Source organism: Camelina sativa, chromosome 17 (assembly GCF_000633955.1).
Source record: "Camelina sativa cultivar DH55 chromosome 17, Cs, whole genome shotgun sequence".
NCBI classification, from domain to species: domain Eukaryota; kingdom Viridiplantae; phylum Streptophyta; class Magnoliopsida; order Brassicales; family Brassicaceae; genus Camelina; species Camelina sativa.
The window spans coordinates 6,466,988-6,493,211 of NC_025701.1; the positions used below are offsets into that span (position 1 = coordinate 6,466,988).

At 36.4% G+C, this 26,224-nt stretch overlaps 7 protein-coding genes and 1 pseudogene across 7 annotated transcripts in view; 5 read left to right on the top strand and 3 right to left on the bottom strand.

Moving 5' to 3' along the window:
* Positions 1–215, top strand: part of LOC104759210 (phosphate transporter PHO1 homolog 3-like) — a 7,582-nt gene extending 7,367 nt beyond the window's left edge. Inside the window, exon 5 of the mRNA XM_010482164.2 lies at positions 174–215. Coding sequence (XP_010480466.1) covers positions 174–215 — 42 coding nt within the window. The remainder of the gene's footprint in view (positions 1–173) is intronic.
* Positions 269–3,221, top strand: LOC104755699 (phosphate transporter PHO1 homolog 3). The gene is made up of 11 exons (XM_010478135.2): positions 269–668; positions 754–802; positions 897–968; positions 1,070–1,199; positions 1,276–1,396; positions 1,488–1,746; positions 1,846–1,950; positions 2,045–2,239; positions 2,315–2,596; positions 2,672–2,808; positions 2,921–3,221. The coding sequence occupies exons 1-11, from the start codon at positions 364–366 to the stop codon at positions 3,018–3,020; spliced, it is 1,755 nt and encodes a 584-aa protein (XP_010476437.1). The 5' UTR covers positions 269–363; the 3' UTR covers positions 3,021–3,221.
* Positions 4,310–5,136, bottom strand: LOC104759211. Its single transcript, XM_010482166.1, has one exon. It carries the CDS (start codon positions 5,134–5,136, stop codon positions 4,330–4,332), a length of 807 nt encoding a protein of 268 aa, XP_010480468.1. The 3' UTR covers positions 4,310–4,329.
* Positions 10,701–13,782, bottom strand: LOC104755700. Its single transcript, XM_010478137.2, has 2 exons — positions 13,099–13,782; positions 10,701–11,460 (listed from the first exon to the last, which is right to left on the bottom strand). Exon 1 carries the CDS (start codon positions 13,626–13,628, stop codon positions 13,116–13,118), a length of 513 nt encoding a protein of 170 aa, XP_010476439.1. The 5' UTR covers positions 13,629–13,782; the 3' UTR covers positions 10,701–11,460; positions 13,099–13,115.
* LOC104755701 (probable fucosyltransferase 7) lies at positions 14,797–16,707 on the top strand. Its single transcript, XM_010478138.1, has 2 exons — positions 14,797–15,035; positions 15,109–16,707. The coding sequence occupies exons 1-2, from the start codon at positions 14,918–14,920 to the stop codon at positions 16,575–16,577; spliced, it is 1,587 nt and encodes a 528-aa protein (XP_010476440.1). The 5' UTR covers positions 14,797–14,917; the 3' UTR covers positions 16,578–16,707.
* On the top strand, positions 18,127–21,183 carry LOC104755702 (fucosyltransferase 6-like). Its single transcript, XM_010478139.2, has 3 exons — positions 18,127–18,334; positions 19,402–19,546; positions 19,618–21,183. The coding sequence occupies exons 1-3, from the start codon at positions 18,248–18,250 to the stop codon at positions 21,066–21,068; spliced, it is 1,683 nt and encodes a 560-aa protein (XP_010476441.1). The 5' UTR covers positions 18,127–18,247; the 3' UTR covers positions 21,069–21,183.
* On the bottom strand, positions 21,871–24,200 carry LOC104759212 (annotated as a pseudogene).
* LOC104759213 (probable fucosyltransferase 8) lies at positions 24,203–25,983 on the top strand. Its single transcript, XM_010482167.2, has 3 exons — positions 24,203–24,232; positions 24,338–24,437; positions 24,518–25,983. The coding sequence occupies exons 1-3, from the start codon at positions 24,203–24,205 to the stop codon at positions 25,981–25,983; spliced, it is 1,596 nt and encodes a 531-aa protein (XP_010480469.2).

Below are 26,224 nucleotides of genomic sequence, written 5' to 3' on the forward strand. Positions count from 1 at the left end.
TTTTTAATGATTTTTTTATTTTGTCCACTTGAATCTGAGTCATATACTACCTACTGAACTGTTTTTTTTTTTTTTTAAATTTTGTTTTAATACGTTTGGATTTTTTATGATATCTTCATAATATAATTAAATAATCTGGTTTTGAACATCTAAACGTTTTGGTTACATGCAAGCTAGATCATTTTATACACGGCACTGTACCAAAACCGGATTAGAATTGGTTAAATTTAATTCCCGGTTTAATTTAAATTTTATGTTACCGTAATTTATACCAAACCGAAAAATTTCAAATTTGTAGTGAAAATTCGAAGTCAAGAGCACTTGGAAGTTATACAAGAAGGAGGCTCGAGCAGAGCTGGGCTAATGGAAGTTGATGAAGACGAAGAAGAAGAAGAAGAAAACGAAACCTCGGTGGTTTCATCCGGAGCAGTCAACGACGTAACTACGAGTAGAATGAGAGCAGCGAGACCAGCTCCGCTCGAAGTTCTTGATCGAGTCAAGATCAACAACACAAAAGAGACGCCTCGTTCAACCATTAAAGGAGTTCTCAAAGTACCGAATCACACTGAGTTAAAATTCAGCAGAGAGAATCTGATGAAAGTCGAAGAGAGTCTCAAACGTGCTTTCATTGAGTTTTATCATAAGCTTCGCCTTCTCAAAAGCTATAGGTTCGTTTGTGTTTTTTTCTTTAAAGTTTGAATTTTTCTTTTTGATGGGTTTTTTGATTTTGAGTTTTTGATAATTTTTATGCAGTTTTTTGAATGTATTGGCGTTTTCGAAGATATTGAAGAAGTATGATAAGGTAAGATTTGAGATTTTTTTGATTTTGTGGAGGGTTTTATATGTTTCAGAAGAATGACTGTAATGTGTTCGACGAAATGTCTTTTTATTTATAGATAACGTCGAGAGGTGCAACGAGGACTTACATGAAAGTGGTTGATAGTTCAACCTTGGGAAGCTCTGATGAGGTAAAAAGATGTTTTATGAGATTAATTTTCTTATTTGGATAAGTAAACTTCATCAATTCCTCTGTTTTTTCAATTCACGTATCCATGCTCTGTTATGACAGGTTATGAGACTCATGGAGCGTGTTGAAGCAACATTTATAAAGCATTTTGCTAATGCTAATCGAGCTAAAGCAATGAACATTCTACGACCTACAGCAAAACGAGAGAGACATAGAACTACATTTTCTACAGGTAAACAAATCATTAACTTGCATAACAATTTGTATTTTTCAAACTTTGTGGTGCTTATGAGGAAATTTGGTTTCAGGTTTCACGGCTGGATGCGTTTTCTCTCTTATAGTGGCTCTTGTCGCCATCATCCGTACCCGAAATCTCTTGGAAAAAGAAGGCCAGAAGGAATACATGAATACTATGTTCCCTCTTTATAGGTAAGAGCTTAGTAACTTGGCCATCTTAAGAAGTTATATATCGAGCATTTGTGTTGGAATGTGTTGTTTAGAATGTTCCTGTTGCTTGCAGTTTATTCGGGTTTATCGTGCTGCACATCATCATGTATGCTGGTAATATATACTATTGGAGGCGATACCGAGTAAACTATTCCTTCATATTTGGGTTCAAGCAAGGTACTGAACTTGGATACAGACAAGTCCTGCTTGTTGGTTTCAGCATTGGAGTGTTTGCATTGCTTTGTGTTCTCGCCAATCTTGACATGGAGGCAGACCCCAAAACGAAAGACTATAAAGCCAAAACTGAACTTCTTCCTCTTATCCTACTTGTTGTAAGTCCCCAAACCCGGAAATACGAGTTTTTAAGGTTTTTTTACTATAAAAAATTGCATAGTAACTCTGTGATTTGTGTTTTCGATCTACTTTAACAGGCTATGTTCATGATTCTAATCCTGCCATTCAACTACTTTTACCGCTCGAGCCGCTATTTCTTCCTCACTTGTCTGTTTCATTGCCTTGCCGCTCCACTTTACAAGGTAATTAATCAGAGATGAAATAAGCTCATCAACCAAATAGAATGCTGTAAAATTCCTATTCTAGTTAGGTATTGACCGTCCTTTTCCCATGCAGGTTACATTGCCTGATTTCTTCTTGGGAGATCAATTAACTAGCCAGGTTCAAGCGCTTCGAAGCATCGAGTTCTATATATGTTACTATGGTTGGGGAGACTTCGCAAAAAGAAAAAGCACTTGCAAAGAATCTGATGTCTACAACACTTTCTTCTTCATTGTTGCTGTCATCCCTTATGTCTCACGCCTCCTTCAGGTAGATAGTTACTGCCCTCAAAAATAAAAATCCAAAATTTTAGCAGTCCATAACGAAACCTTGTTACTCATACAGTGCCTGAGACGGCTAGTTGAGGAAAAAAACCCGGAACAAGGGTACAACGGACTCAAGTACTTCTTGACTATAGTGGCGGTTTGCTTGAGAACGGCTTACAGCATCCAAAAAGGTCAAGTCGCGTGGAGGGTTTTAGCCGCTGTCTCCTCATTTATAGCTGCAATATTCTGCACTTGGTGGGACTTTGTCCATGATTGGGGTCTTCTAAACAGGAAATCCAAAAACCGTTGGCTTCGAGATAAACTCCTCGTTCCTCAGAAGAAAGTATACTTCATAGCCATGGTGAGTCTCAAGAACACTTTTTCATCATCAAGTAAACGATGTTTTTATAGCAACTGATCTTGGAACATGTACCAGGTTCTGAATGTCCTGCTGAGATTTGCGTGGATCCAGACGGTTCTGGACTTCCACTTTTCCTTCATGCATAGACAGACGATGGTTAGCATTGTGGCTAGTCTTGAGATCATTCGTCGTGGTATATGGAACTTCTTCAGGTGAAAAAAAAAAAACTTCAAAACTCAAATTACACTGACAACCACAAAATGTGTTGCATTAACATTCCAATTAGTAACGCTCTGTTTTTGTTTGGATTGTGGAAAAAAACAGATTAGAGAACGAGCATTTGAACAATGTCGGGAAATACCGAGCTTTCAAGTCGGTTCCATTACCGTTCAACTACGATGAAGATGATGATAAAGACGATTAGTAGTTTCAGAATACCCGTGAATATACAATACTCTTTAGCTACCAAAGCCCATTAAACTGTTTACACAGTCTCTCTTCTTCTTCTTTTTTGTTCTGTCAGATGGTAACACATAAGGTTCGATCACTAGTGGTAAATTCTCGTAAAAAAAAACATATTCTTCAGATTGTTCATTTCAGTCTATATGATTCTTTCTATTCAACTTTGAAACTCTTCGTNTATATGTTACTATGGTTGGGGAGACTTCGCAAAAAGAAAAAGCACTTGCAAAGAATCTGATGTCTACAACACTTTCTTCTTCATTGTTGCTGTCATCCCTTATGTCTCACGCCTCCTTCAGGTAGATAGTTACTGCCCTCAAAAATAAAAATCCAAAATTTTAGCAGTCCATAACGAAACCTTGTTACTCATACAGTGCCTGAGACGGCTAGTTGAGGAAAAAAACCCGGAACAAGGGTACAACGGACTCAAGTACTTCTTGACTATAGTGGCGGTTTGCTTGAGAACGGCTTACAGCATCCAAAAAGGTCAAGTCGCGTGGAGGGTTTTAGCCGCTGTCTCCTCATTTATAGCTGCAATATTCTGCACTTGGTGGGACTTTGTCCATGATTGGGGTCTTCTAAACAGGAAATCCAAAAACCGTTGGCTTCGAGATAAACTCCTCGTTCCTCAGAAGAAAGTATACTTCATAGCCATGGTGAGTCTCAAGAACACTTTTTCATCATCAAGTAAACGATGTTTTTATAGCAACTGATCTTGGAACATGTACCAGGTTCTGAATGTCCTGCTGAGATTTGCGTGGATCCAGACGGTTCTGGACTTCCACTTTTCCTTCATGCATAGACAGACGATGGTTAGCATTGTGGCTAGTCTTGAGATCATTCGTCGTGGTATATGGAACTTCTTCAGGTGAAAAAAAAAAAACTTCAAAACTCAAATTACACTGACAACCACAAAATGTGTTGCATTAACATTCCAATTAGTAACGCTCTGTTTTTGTTTGGATTGTGGAAAAAAACAGATTAGAGAACGAGCATTTGAACAATGTCGGGAAATACCGAGCTTTCAAGTCGGTTCCATTACCGTTCAACTACGATGAAGATGATGATAAAGACGATTAGTAGTTTCAGAATACCCGTGAATATACAATACTCTTTAGCTACCAAAGCCCATTAAACTGTTTACACAGTCTCTCTTCTTCTTCTTTTTTGTTCTGTCAGATGGTAACACATAAGGTTCGATCACTAGTGGTAAATTCTCGTAAAAAAAAACATATTCTTCAGATTGTTCATTTCAGTCTATATGATTCTTTCTATTCAACTTTGAAACTCTTCGTACCTAATTTGCGAACGGTCTCTGATCCTAGTTTGCAATCAATCATATCTTTTGAAAGAATGTGGTGAACAAGACTGTCACACCAATCATATATTTTCAAAACATTAAAAACAAAAAAAAAACCTTCGAGCTCCTTCTCCATGTGTAAGCTTGCTTCCGGGAGAGAAAAAGCTTCGAGCTCCTTCTCCATGTGTTCTTCAGCAGTTTTAGCCAAAGTGAGAACCGGATGATAGTAATCAGAATGATCATCCAAACACTTGGATAACGTAGCAGAGACTCGAGCACACTTAGTGATGAAATCTTGTTTGTTTCTCTCAGCTTCCTCAGAACAATCAAGCCAAGCCATAAAGGAATCTTTGCAAGCACCACCTTTGAGGAAAGCTAATACCCTCTCTTCTTCTTCTTCTTCTTCCTCGTCGTTTTGTTGATGATCTGAAACTTTCCCAACCGTTGGGAGCTTGTTGAAACCCTTGGTTAACCGTTCTAAAGCAGCTTTCTCGGCTGCGAGAATAGGTTGATAGTAATCGGAATGGGCCTCCATACACTTGTTCAGCATCGGCAAACACTTACCGATACTTTCATTGTTCTTCTCAGCTTCTTCAGTGCAATCTCGAAAAACATTATATGATTCTTTGCAACCACCACCTTCTTCCATAAACTCTCGTAATCGATCTCGCCAAACACTTGACGACGACGAATCATCATCTCCCAATTCCTCTGAGTTGTTTTGAGATTTGGGATTGGGATTCTCCGGTTTCAGATCTGCTGATGACGTGATTCCCATGCCGTGACCTGTGTGAGAGAGAGATCGGATCTTATGAAAAATATATTTTAACCTTTACATTGTTAGTTTGTAATTGAGTTTGGTCTTATTATGTTCTATAATTAAATGAACAATGTGTCTATAGTTAGTGAAGAGGTGTGTATACAGGTGTGTCATTAGATGTGTTGTTTCAAGTTGTCGGTTGTGACAAGTTACCAACGGTTACGACCGTACAACTTATATATAAGTGTGGTGTGTTGTAAAACAAAACAAGTTTCATTGTAAATATAAATTTCAGATTTCGTTCTTGTCTTCTTAAAAGAGAAGAGACTTTGTCTCTTGCTCTGTTTTGTTCTATTTCTTTTCTTCTTCTTCTTAATATTCTAACATGGTATCAGAGCTTATGTTGGTCTTGGAACCTATCAAAGCAAAACAAAAATTAGAAGAATTCCGCTGCTAGAAGAGAAAGAGGGAGACAGCCATCAATGGTGATAAACCGAAAAAAAACAGAATATTCCGTGGGTGTGTCGTACTGCCGTTGTTGTGACTAGCCCTCAGTGGATTACTCAATGGTTGTGTAAGAAGTGTGGTTCACGTAAGAAATCTTCAGAAGCCGCCTAAGATCGGGAAGATGTCGTTAACAATGGAGGATCGTAGTTGGCAGTTAGCATCACCGTATGCGGTGGGGGAGATTAAACGGATCGGTGAAAGGAAACCAAGTGGATCTGTTATGTCAATGGAGAAGTTTTGATGTGACTTTACGATGGCTGAGATGTAAGAAAAGAAAATAGAAGAAGAAGATATAGAGAAAGAGCGGTGGTGACAAGATGGAGCACCATCAATTTTACAACATATTCACAAGTAGGACGTGAAACTCCAAAGGCATGAAGGAGATAACAAATCTTCTCAAAAGACAATGGAGATAATGGATGCGTAAACAGATGTGGAGTTGTAGTTGTGAAACTTGTTCGAAGAAGACGTGAAAACGTTTCACGCACAAGACGTCACGGAGATGTGATGAATCTGATGGTGTTCAAAGGGAGACACCAAGCAAGAAAGTAGCTGTTTACCCTAAGAGAGAAAAGGGAGAAGTAAGCAGTTGCAAAAGGTAAAGGGATTATCCAAGTGATGACAAGCCAAGGAGAGAAGATCATCAAAGAGGTATTTCAATCGCTGTTCCATAAATGATCCTCAAGGAAGAAGGATATTGACTATGGAGATGAAAGCTGTGAAAAACGAAGAAAGAGTGAGTGGAAGAAGGTTGCCAGAACATTCGCAGTAGAAGTGACAGAAGATCATGGAATATACGTCATGATGTGCATTTGGAAAAAAATTTTAAAGATATGTGGAGAAAGCTGGCAGGTTCAATGAACAAGAAATGAACATATCCATAAGCTTGTCGCTCAAATACTATGATGAGCGTATGAGGCTTGAAGATGAAGAAGTAGTTACACACATGTTGCAACTTGGGAAAGAGTAAACCCAAAGGGTTGAAGATTTGAGACACTAGGTTTTAGACCATAACTCAATTAAGGGGGACTGTTAGTTTGTAATTGAGTTTGGTCTTATTATGTTCTATAATTAAATGAACAATGTGTCTATAGTTAGTGAAGAGGTGTGTATACAGGTGTGTCATTAGATCTGTTGTTTCAAGTTGTCGGTTGTGACAAGTTACCAACGGTTACGACCGTACAACTTATATATAAGTGTAGTGTGTTGTAAAACAAAAGAAAACAAGTTTCATTGTAAATATAAATTTCAGATTTCGTTCTTGTCTTCTTAAAAGAGAAGAGACTTTGTCTCTTGCTCTGTTTTGTTCTATTTCTTTTCTTCTTCCTCTCAATATTCTAACATACATTTGATAATTACAATTTTAACAGAGGCGGAGGAGACTGTTTCCAAATGTATTTATCTATATTTACCTCCAAAATAAAAGCAAAACCTATAGTATAATAGATGTGTTTTTCACCCTAACGTATTTTTTTTTTTTTTCTGAAAAAGAATATTCTAAATTTTCATTTTAGTTTAAGCAAATTTTATTTATGAAAATTGCAAATTCATCTATTTACTTTAACTTTTTTTCAAAACTTTCATATAATTATAATATTATTTAAATAGAACAGTATTATATAGAAAATACATGGTATTATATATAATGTCTCTTTTGTAAGTAATGGTAGTAAATATGACTAAAATGGTTATCTGTAAAATTGAATACTAGTAATCTACTACAGTATATTAATATTTTTATATCTAATAATCGACAGTGGAGTATATTACATAATGTGTATTTTGTTTATCCTATAAGAGGCTAATAAATGATATTATTCCAGTTATATAGTGTTTAATTTCAGTCAATTCTCAATTTATAGACAAATACCTCTGGTTTCGATTAAAAGAAAACATTACGTTGACAAGTTGCGAACATGAATCTAATCATTTTTACTTGTATTGTGTTTGCAGCTACTGGGCACTCATATATTTCTTGCTCGTCTTCGTCGTCTTTAATTTACAGGATGAGCAGTTTTGGAAGAAGAAAATATTGACCCTAGATTGGAAATGGCGATCTCATTATACGGATTGGTGAGAAGAGGGGTGCTTCAGCAAATTGACCAAATCATCAACGATAGAGAGAACTCTTGTGATTTACAATTTAGAGACTTAAGAGTATTATTAATTACCAAGAGAGAGGGCTCAAAGATCTTGGGTTTTCTTATCATCTTCTTTCGATCAGTTATAAATCTAACTAAAGTTGCGTAACATAATATGTTTCTATGCGATCAGAGAAGAAGAGACGAATGAAAAATACAGTGAACCTGCAGAAAGAAAAACAGAGCCGGAAGCTATATGTTCGACGTTCCTTTAAGACTTGTTCAGCTAGCTAGCGTCGGGAAGTGAGCTGGGAATGATCTCTGGATTCGTCCCTTTAAGTCTTCCATATGCTGCCTCTGATTCGGACCTTTCGTCAATATCATCCGTTTGGGATCTTGATCCTTCTGCTCGTACGTAGGTCTTTGGAATCCGTGCATCCTTTGGCGTGCTGAGGATTTTTGAGGCTAACTCTCTGATAAGATCCTTACAGCAATTGAGCCACCAGTCGTCTTCGCCCCAGTGATACCGAGAAACATGTTGAAGATGTTGCTACTTTATATTACTTACGTACATCGATTAGAGTTTAGTCAATGGGTTTAGTCAATATTTATTTGCCCCATTTTAGTCTTTTCCTTTGTAAGCTCTTTTAATTAGGTTTCATCTTCTTCTTGTATAAGTACTGGCTTTTATCGCCTGAATAAGATTAAGACAACAAAACACAATCTCTGCTTCTTGTCTAAGTTTTATCATGGTATCAGAGCGTAATCCTGGTTTTCTTTTCTAAATCTGTCTTTGCTAAATTCACTGTCAAGTAATGGCTGAAACTCAAGCACCTCCGATTGTGACTGTTGCTCAAGCGCCTCCGGTAGTGGCTGAGGTGAGAAGGACGATCTCGCCGTATGATTTGACGGCGGCTGACAATTCTGGAGCTGTGATCTCCCATCCGATTTTGAAGACAAACAATTATGATGAATGGGCGTGTGGTTTCAAGACAGCCTTGCGTTCACGAAAGAAGTTTGGTTTCCTTGATGGAACCATTCCTCAACCACAAGCGGGTTCACCGGATCTGGAAGATTGGCTAACGATCAATGCTTTGCTTGTCTCTTGGATGAAGATGACGATTGACTCAGAGCTCTTGACAAATATCTCCCACCGTGATGTGGCGAGAGACTTGTGGTTTTTTATATAATAAATCAACGATGGGAAGAAAGATCCCAAGATTCTACGTACTACTCCGATTCATGAAACACTTAAACTTACCATCTTCACTCAGCAGCTTCATTGAGAATCGGATGATCAACTCCGTCCAGTCTTCGCTCGCCATGGTTCTGCGTTTTTTTTGCTTACGGGAAATTGTGTGAGTTTTAGAGAGCCAAGGTACAAAATTATGCTTAAGAGGGGTTTATATAGATTATGGAGGGAAGTAGTTCCTTCTCACGCAAATTAACCCATGCATATAAGCACCGGCTTTACATTTTTAAAAATATATATTTAATTTTCAGGAAAACTCAGTTTATAAAATTGATGAAAAGAAGTTAATTAATAAGCTCTAAATGATTAAAATTAGAAAAGAAGTGTTAATTATACTAAATAGAAATAAACCAATGCACGGGAAAAATATATCTATATAAGTTTTTTATATAATAAAATAACCACAATTTGGTATATATAAATTTTTTAGAATCCAAAACTATAAATAATATTGTAATAACTGAATCAGTTGAAACTGATCGAAACGAGGAAACAAATTTTGATTTATACCAAGCAAAATATGAGGAGAAATTCATTAAAAAAAATACAACCCCTATTTTTGCGTAATTCAGAAAATACACAAAACTTTTTTTTAAAATGTTTTTCAGTACTCAAAATATGAACGAAGAACGATACGTACCTATTTTATTTTGTGACACATCTTCTAATCAGATTAGTCCTGACGACGATATTCAATGTCATTTAGTCAGGAAAATATTTTTATCCACATAGCTTAAGAAAATCCACATGTTCAAATTTTTTTTATTTTTATTATAGTTAGGAAAAGTTTCCAAAACTAAACCTTTTCACAAGCTCAAGGAACAAAAAAAAAGACGAGGGTTTTTAATTTGATTTGGAAACCTTTCCTAACTAAAGTAAAAAAAAAAAACTTATGCAGATGTGATCATGTCTCAGCATAAGTGTTTAACTCAACTAATCTTTCAAGCCAGTATTGTCTCTGCATAAGTTTTTAATTTATTTAGTACGGAAAAGTTTCCAAAAACAAAAACTTTTCCTTTTTTTTTTTTTTTTTTCTCTGATTAATTGTGTGTTTTCTTGAATTAATGGAAAGTCAAGGAGAAGTGCAACTGTGGATAGAAACATACTTGCCATTATCTTCCATAAGCTCGACATAATAAATATTACAAAGGGAGCTTCACGTTTAATTGTTTCTGATTAACAAAAATTTGTGCAACACTAATAGAGTAATAGACGTCGACTTGTACAAATTAACATCGGGTCGACGATGAAGTAGAAAGTCTTTAGTAAAATTTCGATTAAAAGATCAGAAATAATTAAAACTAATATTTAAAACATAACTTAAAACTAATTAATATCTCAATCCATGGCATATACATAAGGCAGGCTTAGAGGAGACTTTACACCCAACAAAACCACACTAGCATTTTTTTTCCTCTTCACAAGTGAAGCAAGATGATTAGCGCTAGTGTATCCTAAGCACAAAGTGAAACAACATGATGTAAGACAATATAGAAAATGCTGGAAAAGACAAATCACTAATTAAGAACAAAAAGATCTGACATTTCCTTTTCTGTTTCAGAAGCAACAAATCACATTCAAATGGAAAAATAGCTAAGGAAACCACAAAAAGAGGAGAAGATTTGTTGACGGAAACATTCATGGACATCAACAAAGTAATAATAAATTTAGAGAAAATTATTTATGGAATCATATAAAAATGAAGAGTATTCATTTTTTCAACAAAAAATTATTTAAGGGAACCATAACAAATGCGTAAATCCACCCAAACACCCCCTCAACTTGTTTCCGAGAGAAAGGCTTGAGCTCATTCTCCATGTGTTCTTCTGCAGCTTTCTTGGACGCGAGTAAAGGATGATAGTAATCAGAGTGAGCATCCATACACTTGGTCATCTTCGTAAAAACTCCCACACACTTAAGGACGACATCTTCCTTGTTCTTGTCAGCTTCATCAAAGCAATCTTCCCAAGCTCTAAATGGTTCCTTGCAACCACCTTCTCTCATAAACCCCAAAAACCAACTTTTCTTCCTCTTCCTCTTTTGCCTTCAACTGATTTGGGGATTCCACTGAATCTCGCGAAACAGTTGACGGCGAGAAATCCTTCATCATCAGTTTTCCAGCACTTTCCATCGCATCGAGAAAGGGGTGATAGTAATCAGAGTAAGCCTCCATGCACTTCTGCAACATCGGATAACACGTAGAGATAGGTTCCTTATTCGTCTTCTCAGCGTTGTCCACGCAATCTTGAAAAGTCCAATATGTTTCCTTGCATCCACGCACCTCCCTTCATGAACACTTGTAATTGATCTTTCCAAAGAGTACTTGACGAATCTCCTACTTTCTCTGACTGGACTGGAATTTTTTGAGATTTGGGATCGGAATTCTCTTGATTCAGATCCCTGGATGACGTTATCCCCATGCCGGCCGTGAGAGAGATCGGATGTTATGGATTTAGGTTGAAATATGTTTGTGAATGATACAATTTAGAGATAACGATTGCCCTACATACAAATTAGTTCATTAGATGAGAATATTACAATATATATACACTATAGGGATTTGATAAGTACAATACAAATAGGAGATTTGTTAATCACAATATACATAGGAATTTGATAATTACAATTTTTTTTAAAATATTTGATAATTACAATTCCTTCACATAATTCTTTTGGATATGACTCCTATATTGAAAATACGGTTAGTACCCTGACACGGCCAAATCTTAACACACAGACACAATTGTTCATTTTCTTCATACTTGTTAGAAATACATACTTATGTTTCTATCTGTGTCTACGTACAATAAAATTTGGTGGCTCCTTAATACACTTACTGGGTGGCTCCTTAATATTTCACTTTCTTGTAAGATGAATATTAAGACTAATAGAAGTTTCAGAAGACCGAGGATACTTAATACTTTAATCTACCAAGCCACCCATCAAACTTTTTAGATTATCAATTGCATATATAACACAAAATTCTCGTTCGATTGTGGTGAATCGTGTAAAGAACATAATCTTTAAACTCTTCATTACGGTATAGTATGATTCATTCTACTCAACTTTGCTATTCGTACTTATAGTTTCCAACCAAAATATACATTGAACAAGAATAGTCGAAAAAGGCTTTTGTCACACGGATCATATATTTTCAAAACATACTCACAAGACAGAATTTGAGATTCATGTAACTTGAAAATCATGCAGAGACAATGCTGGCCTTTGAATTCTCTCATTCCAAGCAAAAAAAAAAAAAAAAAACCCTTCAGATCCAACCCTATAAGGCTATAAATGATCAAGGCAGTGCTAAATGTCAGTCATACTTGGCTGCTAACAACTAAGCTAGTGCTAAATGTTAGTCACACTTGGCTTGGCTGCTGACAACTAAGCTCTTTCTAAACATGATTGCCGAAAGCTTAATTAAACATATAAATAGCATGGTAAGCAATAAAAACAATATGGTCATGTATGGAGGCTGATAACAGATATGAAGTTGTGCAATGTTTCATATCTCCCTACAAACGATACATGCCAGGGCAAACCTGGAATTTGTAAAGATTCTCATCTTCGAGGAGACTTCAACCAAACAGAACATGATCGATAATGAATTGAAGTGAGAAAGAAATGCTAGTGTATCTTAATCACTTAGTCAAACAACAACAACAACAACAACAACAAAAGTAAATCTTCAAACAAACTAGAAAATGTTGGAACCAGAAGCTTACCACTACAAAAAGGTCTGACCTTTAACTGTGTCAGAAGCAACAAATCACATTCAAGTGAAGAAATAGCTAAAGCAAACCACAAATAATCATTGAAACATTCATGGGTATCAACAAAGTAATGACCTTTAAAGCAAAATATCTATTGAATCAACTGAAACATTCATGGGATCAACAAAGTAATGACCTTTAGGGAACAAAAACCTCTCTGGAATCATCTAAAAAAAAGAAGGGAGTATTCATTCAGATGAACTCAATCAATCAACTTATTCGCATACAAAATGGCATATTCAATTAGAGAAGAAACTTAAACCATCAAAATGGTCGATCATTATAAGTAATTTCCTCTGTTCCTAACAAGCAATTTTTATCCCCAAACTCCAATATTTTGAACATTTAGATGAAAAAAATTTACCTAAATCCTCACTCAAATCACCCTTGAGCTTGCTTCATCGCAGCCACCTCCTCTTCCGAGATCTTCTCTACTTCTTCCTTCTTCTTCTCAGCTTCGAGCTCTTTCTTCACCTCTGCTTCAGCAGCTTTCTCAGCAGCAAGAATCGGCTGATAGTAATCAGAATGTTCATCCATACACTTCTTAAGCAACGAGGTGACTTCCATACACTTGGTAACAATATCTTCCTTGTTCTTCTCAGCTGACTCCACACACTCTTCCCAAGCAACAAACGAGTCTTTGCAGCCTCCTCCTTTCATAAACAAGCAAAACCCACACTCTCCTTCCTCTTCTTCATCACCCTCTGCATCTCCTCCAGCTCCTTCTTCTGGATCTTTCCAGACAGTTGATGAGTCTCCAAGTTTCTCCGACGGGGATGACTGATCTTTCCCTTGTTCCTCCGATGGAGTCAGTTTCTCTGACGGAGCTTCGTTGGTTTGAGATTTGGGCTCTGAAGTCTCCGTCTTTGGATCTGTGGATGATATGATTCCCATTCTTTTGTCTACAAAGATCGGATCTTGTGGGAATTGGGGGATTCAGATGTGTTTTGAGGGTTTTGAGGTTTCTCTCTCTCGGTGCCGCCGCCGACTCTTACAGCCTAGCCAATGTGAAATCGAAAAAGTCTTTTCTTTATGTTAAAACCCCTCAAAAACCCTTTCTTTGTGATCTTCACTTTTTTCACACTTTACAGTATTTATTTATTTGTTAATTTTATTTTTTTATTTTTTTATTTTTATGTTAAAAAACTACATTGTCTAATACAGGAATTAAAATTTATTTGTTTATTTGTTAATTTTGCTTCGATATAAATTATGAAAGGATTACAAAAAATATCTTTACCAAAAGAAAAACTAATTTTGAAAATATTCCAAAAATAATTGTTTTATGAGATTATGATTATTTTTAAGTTTAGATTTTGTACTAACACTTAGGTGAAATTTGTGTCTGTAGCCTAGGCATGAGTAGTGTGTTGTGTAAGAATCGTGTTCGTCTCCGTGTGTCTTTCTACGCCATTAGATAGTCCATACGAAATAGTCAAATTTGTTTAGTTTCTTTTGTTTTATTCCTCCTAGTTCTCACCAAAATCAGGCTTAAATATGTCTACTTCCACCATCTTTTTAACTCTTTTTCCATACTATTTTTGTTATTGTTAGAAAGAGTGGAAAAGGTTTTGTTTGTTGGGAGGGAGATTTATAGCAAAAAGGTGAAAAGAGATCATCCAGATTTATCTTTGATAATAGTATTAGATGAGATGACCCATAGATGACAATATACATCAACATGTCCAAAACCGGATTGAAACTTTTGTTGAACCGTTGAAGGTACAGGTTATTCATATCAACCAAATTGAATTTGTCCACAAAACAGTTCAGAAAATGCTGCTCCATGACATATATATATATATATATATATATATATATATATAATATTGTATTATTGTTTTGTTGAGATTTCAACATCAATTGCTTGTTGCTGATTAACACACAACTCTCTTATTTGCCATTTTTTAATTTGAGTACAAACACCAACATCAATTTTTTAATTGTAATAAATGGAAATACATGTAAATTATATTAAGCAAATCACACTATAAAATTGTTGGGGTCACTTTCGGAGTTCTTCAATTTTCACAGCGCAACACATTTAGGATATTTATAAACTTACAAGTTTCTTTGACTTGGTCATTGTAAGAGTTGTAAACTCTTTGATAACTTATAAACTCCTAACAATAATTGAAACTACTATCAATATATATCCGGTGAAGGTTTCCTGGTCTCTCGGTATGAAGATGAAGCTCATGATAACAACAATCTTGACTTGCTTACTACTTTGGTCGTTGATGTTATTATCCTTCTCCAACATCTTCAAACACCAGCTTCTTGGTGCTACGACAGTCAACGGTATGATCATTCATATTTTGACTTTCTTATTCAGAAATCATCCTTTTTGACTTAATATTTCATTTTCTTGCAGTATCTTCAAAGGTTTCCGTAAAACCGAGGGATAAACTGTTAGGAGGGCTTTTAACGGCTGATTTCGATGAAGATTCTTGTTTGAGTAGGTATCAGTCTTCCTTGTATCGCAAACCTTCGCCTTACAACACTTCTCAATACCTTGTCTCTAAACTTAGAAACTATGAGATGCTTCACAAGCGTTGCGGTCCAGGCACAGATGCTTACAAGATAGCAACAAAGAAGCTTGGTCATGATCATAATATGAATGTTGGAGATAAATCTGTTGGTGAATGCAAATATATTGTGTGGGTTGCTGTTTATGGGCTTGGAAACAGAATACTCACTCTTGCTTCTGTCTTCCTCTATGCTCTCTTGACAGACAGAATCATTCTTGTGGACCAACGCAAGGACATAAGTGATCTCTTCTGTGAGCCTTTTCCTGGTACTTCATGGTTACTCCCTCTTGATTTTCCATTGATGGGTAAGATAGATAGCTTCGACCGGGAATACTCACGTTGTCACGGAACAATGTTGAAGAATCATACCATTAACTCAACTACAATCCCATCGCATCTTTATCTTCATCTTCTCCATGATTACAGGGATCAAGACCAGAGATTCTTCTGCCAAAAGGATCATTCTTTAGTCGACAAAGTCCCTTGGCTGGTTGTCAAATCCAATCTTTACTTTATCCCATCTCTATGGTTAAACCCTAGTTTCCAACCCGAACTAATCAAGCTGTTCCCGCAGAAAGATACCGTATTCTACCACTTGGCTCGGTACCTATTTCACCCAACAAACCAAGTTTGGGGTATGGTCACTAGATCCTATAATGCATACTTATCAAGAGCAGACGAGATACTTGGGATTCAAGTAAGGGTCTTCAGCAGACAAACTAAATATTTCCAGCACGTAATGAACCAGATCGTAGCCTGTACACAAAGAGAGAAACTTTTACCTGAAACAGCTGCACAAGAAGAATCACAAGTAACAAATACAACAAAACCCCCAAAACTTAAAGCTGTCCTGGTCACATCTCTGAATCCAGGATACTCTAACAACCTAAAGAACATGTATTGGGAACGACCGACTTCAACAGGAGAGATAGTAAAAGTTTATCAGCCAAGTGGAGAAAGGTTTCAGCAAACAGACAAGAAACTTCACGACCAAAAGGCTCTAGCAGAGATGTACCTCCTAAGCTTAACTGATAAGCTTGTCACAAGCGCTTGGTCTACATTTGGATATGTAGCTCAAGGTCTTGGAGGGTTAAAGCCATGGATACTCTACACACCAAAGAAGTTCAAAACTCCTGATCCACCATGTGGTCGTGGTGTGTCCATGGAGCCTTGTTTCCTTACCCCTCCGGCTCATGGATGTGGAGCCAAAAAGGGTATTAACACAGCAAAAATCGTTCCTTTTGTAAGATATTGTGAGGATCTTAGACACTATGGGCTTAAGCTAGTTGGTGATACCAAAGATGAGTTATAGATTTAGTTTTACAAATTAAAACAGAGGATCTTTGATGAGTTATGATTTATTTGTGTAAAGGCAAATGTATACAGATGTTGTAAGAATCAAAACTTTGAAATAAATCATGGCTACTGCAATTTCAACCGAACAGGACCTTCTCTGTCGGATTCTTGAGCTCAAAGTCTTTGTTCTTGAAAACTCAACCACTACCCTAAAGATAGTTTTGGATAATCTAACAAAGGAAGTTATGGAATCGATGAGTTAACTCGCGAGTGATGAAGAGAAGCTCGCCTCCGTTGAATTATTCTTTTGTCAGCTAACCTAACCTATTTGGAGAAGAGGAGAAAACAGAGCATTTACAGTGATTTGGAGAAACTTAGGTTAAAAAGAAAAGAAAAAACACTCCCTACTTTTATTGGATATTTAATTTTGCATATCAGTTAAAATACTGTGGTAAAACCTTTTATGTTGAAATTTACTATTTTTTAAAAGCAATTATAGGATTTTTATAGTTGTTTAATTATATCTTGATGTCATAACATGTCGTAAAAATTAATATTAATTATCCTACTATATTAATTGAGAAGTACAAATATGAAACTAATCTTAAATGTGTAAAAAATTATATTTAATTGCTATTAGAAAAATTTAATTAATTAACTAATCTGTATTAATTACTAATAAACAAAAAAATTGTAGACATATCAAATTAAATAAAATCTACAAAAGTAAATAAAATTTATTAGAATCTAAACTAATTTATACTTGAAAAATAATAATTATTAAAAAATTAACAGCTAAAATTTTAAAAATCTAATTTAATAAAATCTACAACTACAAATTTTATCAATTTTTTTTACCAGAACAGGTTATTTTTTTTTATCAAAAATCTAATCGAATAAAATCTATATCAGTTCCGTTTAACAACTTAGATTTTAAAAATTAATAAATAACATAATAACAAAGTAAATTATTATAAATTTTTATCAAAGAAAATCAATTCGCGATTTTCCGCGGGTTAGTACCTAGTTTAATTTAATAAAAAAGTTATTTGAAAAAACTTAATAAATTAAGAATGACAAATAATTATAAAGTTGGGCGGTAACATGTGTCAGAAATTGAAATTTATAATCTAATTTTAGATATTATATATATATATATATACATATGTGTGCTGAAAATAAGAAAATTATCATTTCCTATTACAGAGTCAATGTTTTCTTACCTATTCAAAAGTTACTGCATATCACAAAATTTAATGTTCAAAGATTATTTTCCATGTTAACTTTGAACTATTAAGCTTTTTTTGGGAAACCAAATAATATCTTCTTATGACTATTGACCTAAATATATATAAACTACACAAATATGGAAATAATTATAAAGACATAACCTTATCACTTTTTTTTTTATACATATGAACGTTTTTTAATATTATTACTCTCTCTTTTTTTTTGCTGAAAAAAAAAAACGAAATCCTCTGTTTTTCTTTTGTATCTTCTTTTCACTTTCTTCTTTTTCTTTGTTTCGGTTTTTTTTTTTGGGTTTCTTTTCTTAATGTTTCTTCTTTCGTCTTGATCGATTTTGATTTCTTCTTTGGTTGCTTTACCTCAAAAACTGTGTTCCTTTTCTTCACAAATATTCCTTAAGTTATATGTGTTTTTGATTTTTATAGTTTGATAAACAGTATGGACACCAAAAAACCATCCGATCCTTATGTTAAAGAACAAACACATTGTCAAAGACCAGCTCAACCATCATCAACTCAATGCAAGGTACGTTACAAATTTATATACAATTTTTCTGTTCATATTTTATGTACACATTCATCAATATATACTTTAATTTTAGGTATATCAAAAATATGAACAAAATTTCATGTGATAAAATAATAAATCTTATGTATGATTCAGTGGTCTTAATACGATCTTTTGATTAGTGATCTCAAAACAGTTTTCCAGTTATACATGTTGAACATTCATCCTCTAAAAAAACCTTTATGTCACTGATGTTGATTTTGGTTCCTTGGTTTAGGCTGGTTTAATCATTGATTTTGGTTTGGTTTAGTGAAAGGTCGGGGATAGGCTGTTTATCTCTTAATTTTGAGTTTAGCTGTTACAAACTTATTTAATTTCCATACGTTTTAACAATTGACCGACTTAATTCCCCATATTACATACGTTTTCATTAGGAAAAAAAACAGTCGTTTAGTAGTTGCAATAAGTTTTCTATAAGAAACCCGACTTGCTTAGCTAAACAAACATTAAGGGAGTAAAAAGTTACATAATTAGGCTGTTTTAGGAAGCTAGGGATTGGCTTTATCAATCAATAAGATGTATAATAAAAATCGAATTTGTTTACTTTTCTTTATTATTTCTTCGTAGTCAACAACGCGAACTTCCGGATCTGATTAATCTTATTTCCATAGACGAAATAATAGAATATGATTAGTCAAATTCACAAACTAATACGTGACATGTGATGTATGGTTTACATTCCAAGTTCTCAACATTATGAGGCTTGTTGCTTATTCCTTCCTTCATGTTAATAATACTACACAGCTTGATGATGAGTCACATAAATCGAAGATCAAAGACTTTTATATTATATAAATATTAAACAAATGTGGAGTCACGTTACGAAGTTCGTTGATCGTCACAACTTAACAATGACCTATTAGAATATTCAAAACACTTTGCATTATACAGATTACGACATTGTTTCTTCACCTTTAGTTAAGAATCAGAAGTTGAACTCACGCTAGATATATAACTCTTTTTGAATCATCTCTTTGTTATAACTGATCAAACTCTTTTAAGTCAACATGTATCAAAAATTTCAGATCTCCGGCGAAGTTTTCAGCAGTTTGGGTTCGAAGATGAAGTTTCTGCTAGCAGTCATTAGTAGTGGCTTACTAATTTGGTCTGTAGTGTTGTTATCATCCTCAACCAACTTCAACAGCCAGCTTCTTGTTGCTACATCCAACGGTAAATAAAACCACATTTTTGGTGTAACTAGAGAGAATTACTCTTTTTGACTTTATAGTTCTTGTTAACAGATTCAAAGGAACCTGAAACACCGAGGGATAAACTGATCGGAGGGCTTTTAACCGCTGATTTCGATGAAGGTTCTTGCCAGAGTAGGTATCAACAATCTTTGTTGTACCGCAAGCCTTCACCGTACAAGCCTTCTGAGTACCTCATCTCTAAGCTTAGAAACTACGAGAAGCTTCACAAGCGTTGCGGTCCTGGCACAGATGCTTACAAGAAAGCAACAGAGATTCTTGGTCATGATGATGAGAATTATGCAGAAAAATCTGTTGGTGAATGCAGATACATCGTGTGGGTTGCGGTTTACGGTCTTGGGAACAGAATACTTACTCTTGCCTCTGTCTTCCTCTACGCTATGTTGACTGAGAGAGTCGTTCTTGTTGATCAAAGCAAAGATATAAGTGATCTCTTCTGCGAGCCGTTTCCAGGTACCTCATGGTTGCTTCCTCTTGAATTCCCATTGATGAAACAGATCAACGGCTACAACATGAGATACTCTCGTTGTTACGGAACAATGTTGAACAATCATGCCATCAACTCGACTTTAATCCCGCCGCATCTGTATCTTCACATTCTTCATGATTCAAGAGACAATGACAAGATGTTCTTCTGCCAAAAGGATCAGTCTTTAGTCGACAAAGTCCCTTGGTTGATTGTCAAAGCCAACGTCTACTTTGTTCCTTCTCTATGGTTGAATCCAACTTTCCAAACCGAACTAATGAAGATGTTCCCGCAGAAAGAAGCAGTCTTTCACCATCTGGCTCGGTATCTTTTTCACCCCACTAACCAAGTTTGGGGCTTGATCACAAGATCCTACAATGCTTACTTATCAAGAGCAGACGAGACGCTCGGGATTCAAGTACGGATCTTCAGCGATCGACCTGGATACTTTCAGCATGTTATGGATCAGGTTGTCTCTTGTGTACAAAGAGAGAAACTCTTACCTGAGGCAGCTGCACAAGAAGAACCAAAAGTCAATATCTCGCAAAGACAGAAACTTAAGGCTGTTCTTGTCACATCGTTGTATCCAGAGTACTCTGACAACTTAAAGAACATGTATTGGGAAAGACCGACTTCAACAGGAGAGATAATTGAAGTTTATCAGCCAAGTGGAGAAAGGGTTCAACAAACAGACAAGAAGCTTCACGACCAAAAGGCTCTCGCCGAGATGTATCTTCTAAGTCTAACTGATAACATTGTCACAAGCGCAAGGTCTACATTTGGATATGTTGCTCATAGTCTTGGAGGGTTAAAGCCATGGTTACTCTATCAGCCAACAGGTCCAACAGCTCCTAATCCTCCGTGTATTCGATCCACGTCGATGGACCCTTGTCACCTTACTCCTCCGTCTCATGGATGTGAAGCCGATTGGGGAACTGACTCAGGGAAGGTAGTTCCTTTTGTAAGGCATTGTGAGGATCGTGGGAACGATGGGCTTAAGCTATTTGATGAGTTATAGATCTTATTTTACTATAGCTGCTTCTATTGGATTGTGAGTTACTAAAACAGAGAATCTTTGATGAATTCTTCTGATTGTATGTAATGTAACAATCAAAGTTTTTATCTTTTTTTTAGAGTCGTCAATAATTATATCATTTAGTGTCTAATTATATATACACAAATAAACAGGAATCATGTTGGAATGGTTAATGGAATTTCTTAACACTTTAAAGTTTACAGTTACATACTCTGTATTAGTATGTTAATGCACAGAAACAATTTTAAAAACATTTACATTTACTTACGAATCAAAGTCAGTAAGGCTTTGTCGTTTACATCCTCCGATCCTAGGTGTCAGCCACCTTTGAAAATCCTCTGTTTCAGAGCATCTGATACCTCGTCCTTCTTGGTGATTTTATCATGCTTACCTGAATCCCTGCATCGGGTAGTGTTGTGGATTAGGAATCAAAATATTCTCACATTCAATAGTATACGAATCAAAAACATCATTTACCAAATGTTAAAAACATAGAACTGGTTAAGTCTCTAGGAACAAGATTCTCTGTGATAAGCAAAGTTTCTACCTTTATGTTTCCTCTGTTCTCAAGCTCCATAGGAAACGGCGAAACGCAGCGGTCCCATCTCGGTCCTTTTTTCTTTCCCGAAGAAGAAGTGCATTGACATGAACAGAGAGCTCACATCCTCATATACGGGTGATGCAGAACCAAATGTCTTGTCAACTGATAAAGAACTCTATTCTTAATACATGTAACCGTGTTTCTTGACCTTCTAGATATAATCTCTCTTCATAAATTTTTGGATCATCTTCTACGAAGTATCTTGGCCATTAATCTAGCATAGTGAACTATAAACACGGAAGTTTCAGTTGGCTCAATCTTCTTTTCCGACATCTCTTGCATAAGTGTGACCGCCTTATGTACAGATCCATCCCTAACACAACAAGCTATTAGTGCTGTGTAAGGCATAGCATCAGGCTCCAATCCACTACCTATCATTTCATCAAAGATCTTTTCCGCCTTTTGAAGATCCGGAATCTTGCACTGCTGATCAATCAATACCGTGTAGTAGACAACGTCTGGTTTAACAACAAAGGCTTCCATTTCCATCTTCATATCCAAGTGTGGCATATTATTGAGCAAAACTGTGTATGTTACCACATCAGGTTTGACATTTTTCCTCTTCATGTCTTGAAAAAGAGCATAGGCTTGCTCTAACTCGTTTAACCGGCAATAGGTGTTAATCATGATTGTGTAAGTGAACAAATCAGGGATAATCTCTTTGGTAACTAATGTTTCAAAAAGCTTCTGGGCTTTTCTCACATTATTAACTCGACACCAAGCACCAATTAACCTTCCATACATGCACTTCCCAGGCTCAACTCCAAGTTTTGACATTCGACGTAGTAAGTCTCGAGCTTTGCCGATATAATCATTGTTGGCGCAAAGACTAGTGAATAGTGTGAAATATACATTCTTGGGAAGAGGGAATTCTAGTGTACTGACTCGTTCAAAGGCCTGATCAAGACAGCCAGCTTCAATATAACCTTTTACCATACTTACATCGTTTTCCCGAGATGGATGTTTCAAACTCTTGTAGAAAGCTTCAGCCTTGTCTATTCTACCAGCAGCAAAGGAGCCTTCAATGACCATGCTGTGTGTAACGGAAGTGGGGTTTACACCACAATCTTCCATCCGTTTTAGAGTTTCGCGTGCCTTTTCTGCAAGGTCGTTCCTAGCTAATCCACCGGCAAGAACACTGTATGCAAGACAATCAGGTTTTTTACCTGTTGTTTCCATTTCAGTCATCAAATGAGAGGCCTCAAAACATTTACCTTGTAGACAGAAACCACCTATCAAAGTCGTGTAGTTGATGACGTCAGGAGCTATTCCTTTACCCGTCATCTCTCGAAACAACTTAATAGCTTCCTCTACTTTGCCAAGCTTTCCCAAAGCATCAAATGCGACATTGTAGCAAACCCTATCAAGAGAGATGTTCATCTCTCTAAACTTTTCAAATCAAAAATAAGCTTCCGAGAACTTTCCCATCTGACAAATGCACTGAAGGACTGAGCTTACAATCACACGATTTATTCTTACATTTTTCTCCATCATTTTACAAAAAACATCCAAAGCTCTAGGTATATTTATATTCATATTCTTGCGATGTCCTTCAATGATCGCAGAGTAAACATAGACATGCGGATCAATCTCAAGTTCCTCCATGTCAAGAACAACTTTTTCAGCATCTTCTATATTCATCTCATTACATAAACCACGGACCACTTTGTGATATGAAATTCCAAGATCACTCTTATCCACCAGAATATTCGCTTCCCTCAGTAGTTGGAGTAGAAGACAAGCTATACCTGACATGTTATTTAAACAGAGTCCTTCAATGAAAGTCATATAAAACAGACAAGGCTTCCTCGTCTCAGAGTCAAACAGTCTTCTAAGAAACTTCTCTAGTCCTTTTATATCCTCGTTTCTATGCAATGCTTGAACCATAAGCACATAACTATGCGCATCCACATCCAAACCCAGCCGCTCTATCTGCAAGAAACTAGCCACCGCCAGACTGTATTTTCCAGAAGCAATCATACGGTTCATCATCAAATTCAATGCTTTTATATCTGGACCACATCCTAAGGGACTAGTCTGGAAGAATGTATCGATAGCTTTGTCAAACATCTCAAGATTAGAATAAGCTTTAACAAAGGCACTGGAGAGGCTCCTCAACAACAGCAATGACCCTTCTCCCTCCTCTTCTGCTTCTCCAATGGCATTAAACAAATCCATGACAGTGAAACCACGTCCCTCATCTCCTTTACTAATGAATCCCACAAAAAAAGGATCCAACTTCTGATCCAAACCACAACCACAAACGATTCTGATCACAGCTGCATAAGCTTGGAGACTAGGCAGAGAACCATTTCCTTCAATTCGTTTTAGAAACGACAAAGCAAGAAAAGGATCATCCGAAACCTGTTAAACCGGTGGTACCACTAACTGTACCGACTTCTCAAGATCAAGATTGTACGGCCAAAGAAGGAGAGGCAGGTCACTTCACTTCCAGTCCCACACCCTATGACAGATCAGACTGTATTAACAGAAGAGATAAGAAGCTTCACCATCAATGTTGTGTCCACCACCACCTACGGTTATAGTATGCATAAAACATTTATATCTATACTACTAAAGTAGCAAGGTTTTTAGCCAAAATTAGAATCCGAGGGTTAATCTCATTTCAGGTCTTTCAAATCACTTGAAGATGAGGCTCATGGTAATCTCTTTCTTACTATTTTGGTCGTTGATGTTACTATCATTTTTCAACATCTTCAACCACCAGTTTCATAATGCTACAACCAATGGTAACATCATTCATCTTTTTTGGTCTTGTTTACTCAAGAAATGCTCCTTTGGCTTAGTATACTTCATGTTCCTGTAATAGGTTCCGGAAAACCGAGGGATAAACTGTTAGGAGGGCTGCTTACTGAAGAGTTTGATGAAGATTCTTGCTTGAGTAGGTATCAGTCTTCCTTGTATCGCAAGCCTTCACCATACAAACCATCCAAATATCTTATCTCTAAGCTTAGAAGCTATGAGAAGCTTCACAAGCGTTGCGGTCCAGGCACAAAAGCTTACAAGAAAGCAACAGAGAATCTTGGTCGTCATGATGGTAGATACGAGAATTATTCAAGCAAATCTGTTGGTGAATGCAGATACATTGTGTGGATTGCTGTTTACGGGCTTGGAAACAGAATACTTACTCTTGCCTCTGTCTTCCTCTACGCTCTCTTGACTGAGAGAGTCATGCTTGTTGACCAACGCAAGGACATAAGTGATCTCTTCTGTGAGCCTTTTCCGGGTACTTCATGGCTACTCCCTTTGGATTTCCCACTCACAGATCAGCTAGATAGCTTCAACAAGGAAGATTCACGTTGTTATGGAACAATGTTGAAGAATCATGCCATGAACTTCACTACGATAGAAAGCATCATTCCCTCGTACCTTTGTTTCTATCTTATTCATGATTACGAGGATCATGATAAGATGTTCTTTTGTGAAAGAGATCAAAGTCTCATCATGCAAGTCCCCTGGTTGGTCTTCAACACAAACCTTTACTTTATTCCATCTTTATGGCTGATCCCTAGTTTCCAAACCGAACTAAGCAAGCTATTCCCACAGAAAGAAACAGTCTTTCACCATCTGGCTCGCTATCTAATTCACCCCACAAACCAAGTTTGGGGTATGATCACAAGATCCTACAATACTTATTTATCAAGAGCGGACGAGAGACTCGGGATTCAAGTACGCGTGTTTAGCAAGCCGGCTGGATATTTCCAGCACGTCATGAACCAAATCCTAGCTTGTGCACAAAGAGAGAAACTATTACCGGAAGTGTTTGCTTCAGAACCACAAGTCATCGTCACTAATACATCAAGAAGCCCAAAACTCAAAGCTGTTCTTGTCACATCTCTTTACCCAGAGTACTCGGAGAAACTAAGGAGTATGTACTGGGAAGGTCCGAGTTCAACAGGAGAGATGATACAAGTTTACCAACCAAGCCAAGAAATGTATCAGCAAACAGACAAGAAGCTTCACGACCAAAAGGCACTCGCTGAGATATATCTTCTAAGTTTAATGGACTACATTGTCACGAGCGACTCATCTACGTTCGGATACGTTGCTCAAGGTCTTGGAGGATTAAAGCCATGGATACTCTACAAGCCAAAGAACCACACAGCTCCTGACCCACCATGTGTTCGAGCCGTGTCGATGGAGCCATGTTTCCTTAGAGCTCCACTGTATGGTTGTCAAGCTAAGAAAGTGAAGACCACCCCTTTTGTTAAGTATTGTGAGGATCGGATCACAGGCCTTAAGCTAGTTGATCCCGCAGATCACAGGCTTCTCTGACAGACAGACCTTCATGAAATATTTTGAATTCGAATCTTTTCAGAAAAATTATTAATTTTGGTTTCATGGTAGCTAATTTATATAATTTTAACCTTTGCTGTATTATTAATTCTCATCTACTTATGTTTTAATTTTGTATTTTTATTCAACACAGATTTGCATATTTTATTCCATAAATATAAAGTTAATAATTAAGAGCATTTCACTATTATGAAAACAGTTACTTACAAAAAGTACTATG

Excerpts from the sequence above, each read along its gene's own strand:
- LOC104755702 (XM_010478139.2), top strand. The coding sequence starts at position 18,248 with ATGGACACCAAAAAACCATCCGATCCTTATGTTAAAGAACAAACACAT. Across the intron at positions 18,335-19,401 it reads CATCATCAACTCAATGCAAG|ATCTCCGGCGAAGTTTTCAG; the intron begins GTACGTTACAAA and ends CAAAAATTTCAG. Across the intron at positions 19,547-19,617 it reads TCTTGTTGCTACATCCAACG|ATTCAAAGGAACCTGAAACA; the intron begins GTAAATAAAACC and ends TCTTGTTAACAG.
- LOC104755700 (XM_010478137.2), bottom strand. The coding sequence starts at position 13,628 with ATGGGAATCATATCATCCACAGATCCAAAGACGGAGACTTCAGAGCCC.
- LOC104759211 (XM_010482166.1), bottom strand. The coding sequence starts at position 5,136 with ATGGGAATCACGTCATCAGCAGATCTGAAACCGGAGAATCCCAATCCC.
- LOC104759213 (XM_010482167.2), top strand. The coding sequence starts at position 24,203 with ATGTTGTGTCCACCACCACCTACGGTTATA. Across the intron at positions 24,233-24,337 it reads CACCACCACCTACGGTTATA|ATGAGGCTCATGGTAATCTC; the intron begins GTATGCATAAAA and ends AATCACTTGAAG. Across the intron at positions 24,438-24,517 it reads TCATAATGCTACAACCAATG|GTTCCGGAAAACCGAGGGAT; the intron begins GTAACATCATTC and ends TTCCTGTAATAG.
- LOC104755699 (XM_010478135.2), top strand. The coding sequence starts at position 364 with ATGGAAGTTGATGAAGACGAAGAAGAAGAAGAAGAAAACGAAACCTCG. Across the intron at positions 969-1,069 it reads CCTTGGGAAGCTCTGATGAG|GTTATGAGACTCATGGAGCG; the intron begins GTAAAAAGATGT and ends CTGTTATGACAG. Across the intron at positions 2,597-2,671 it reads AAGTATACTTCATAGCCATG|GTTCTGAATGTCCTGCTGAG; the intron begins GTGAGTCTCAAG and ends AACATGTACCAG.
- LOC104755701 (XM_010478138.1), top strand. The coding sequence starts at position 14,918 with ATGAAGATGAAGCTCATGATAACAACAATCTTGACTTGCTTACTACTT. Across the intron at positions 15,036-15,108 it reads TGGTGCTACGACAGTCAACG|TATCTTCAAAGGTTTCCGTA; the intron begins GTATGATCATTC and ends ATTTTCTTGCAG.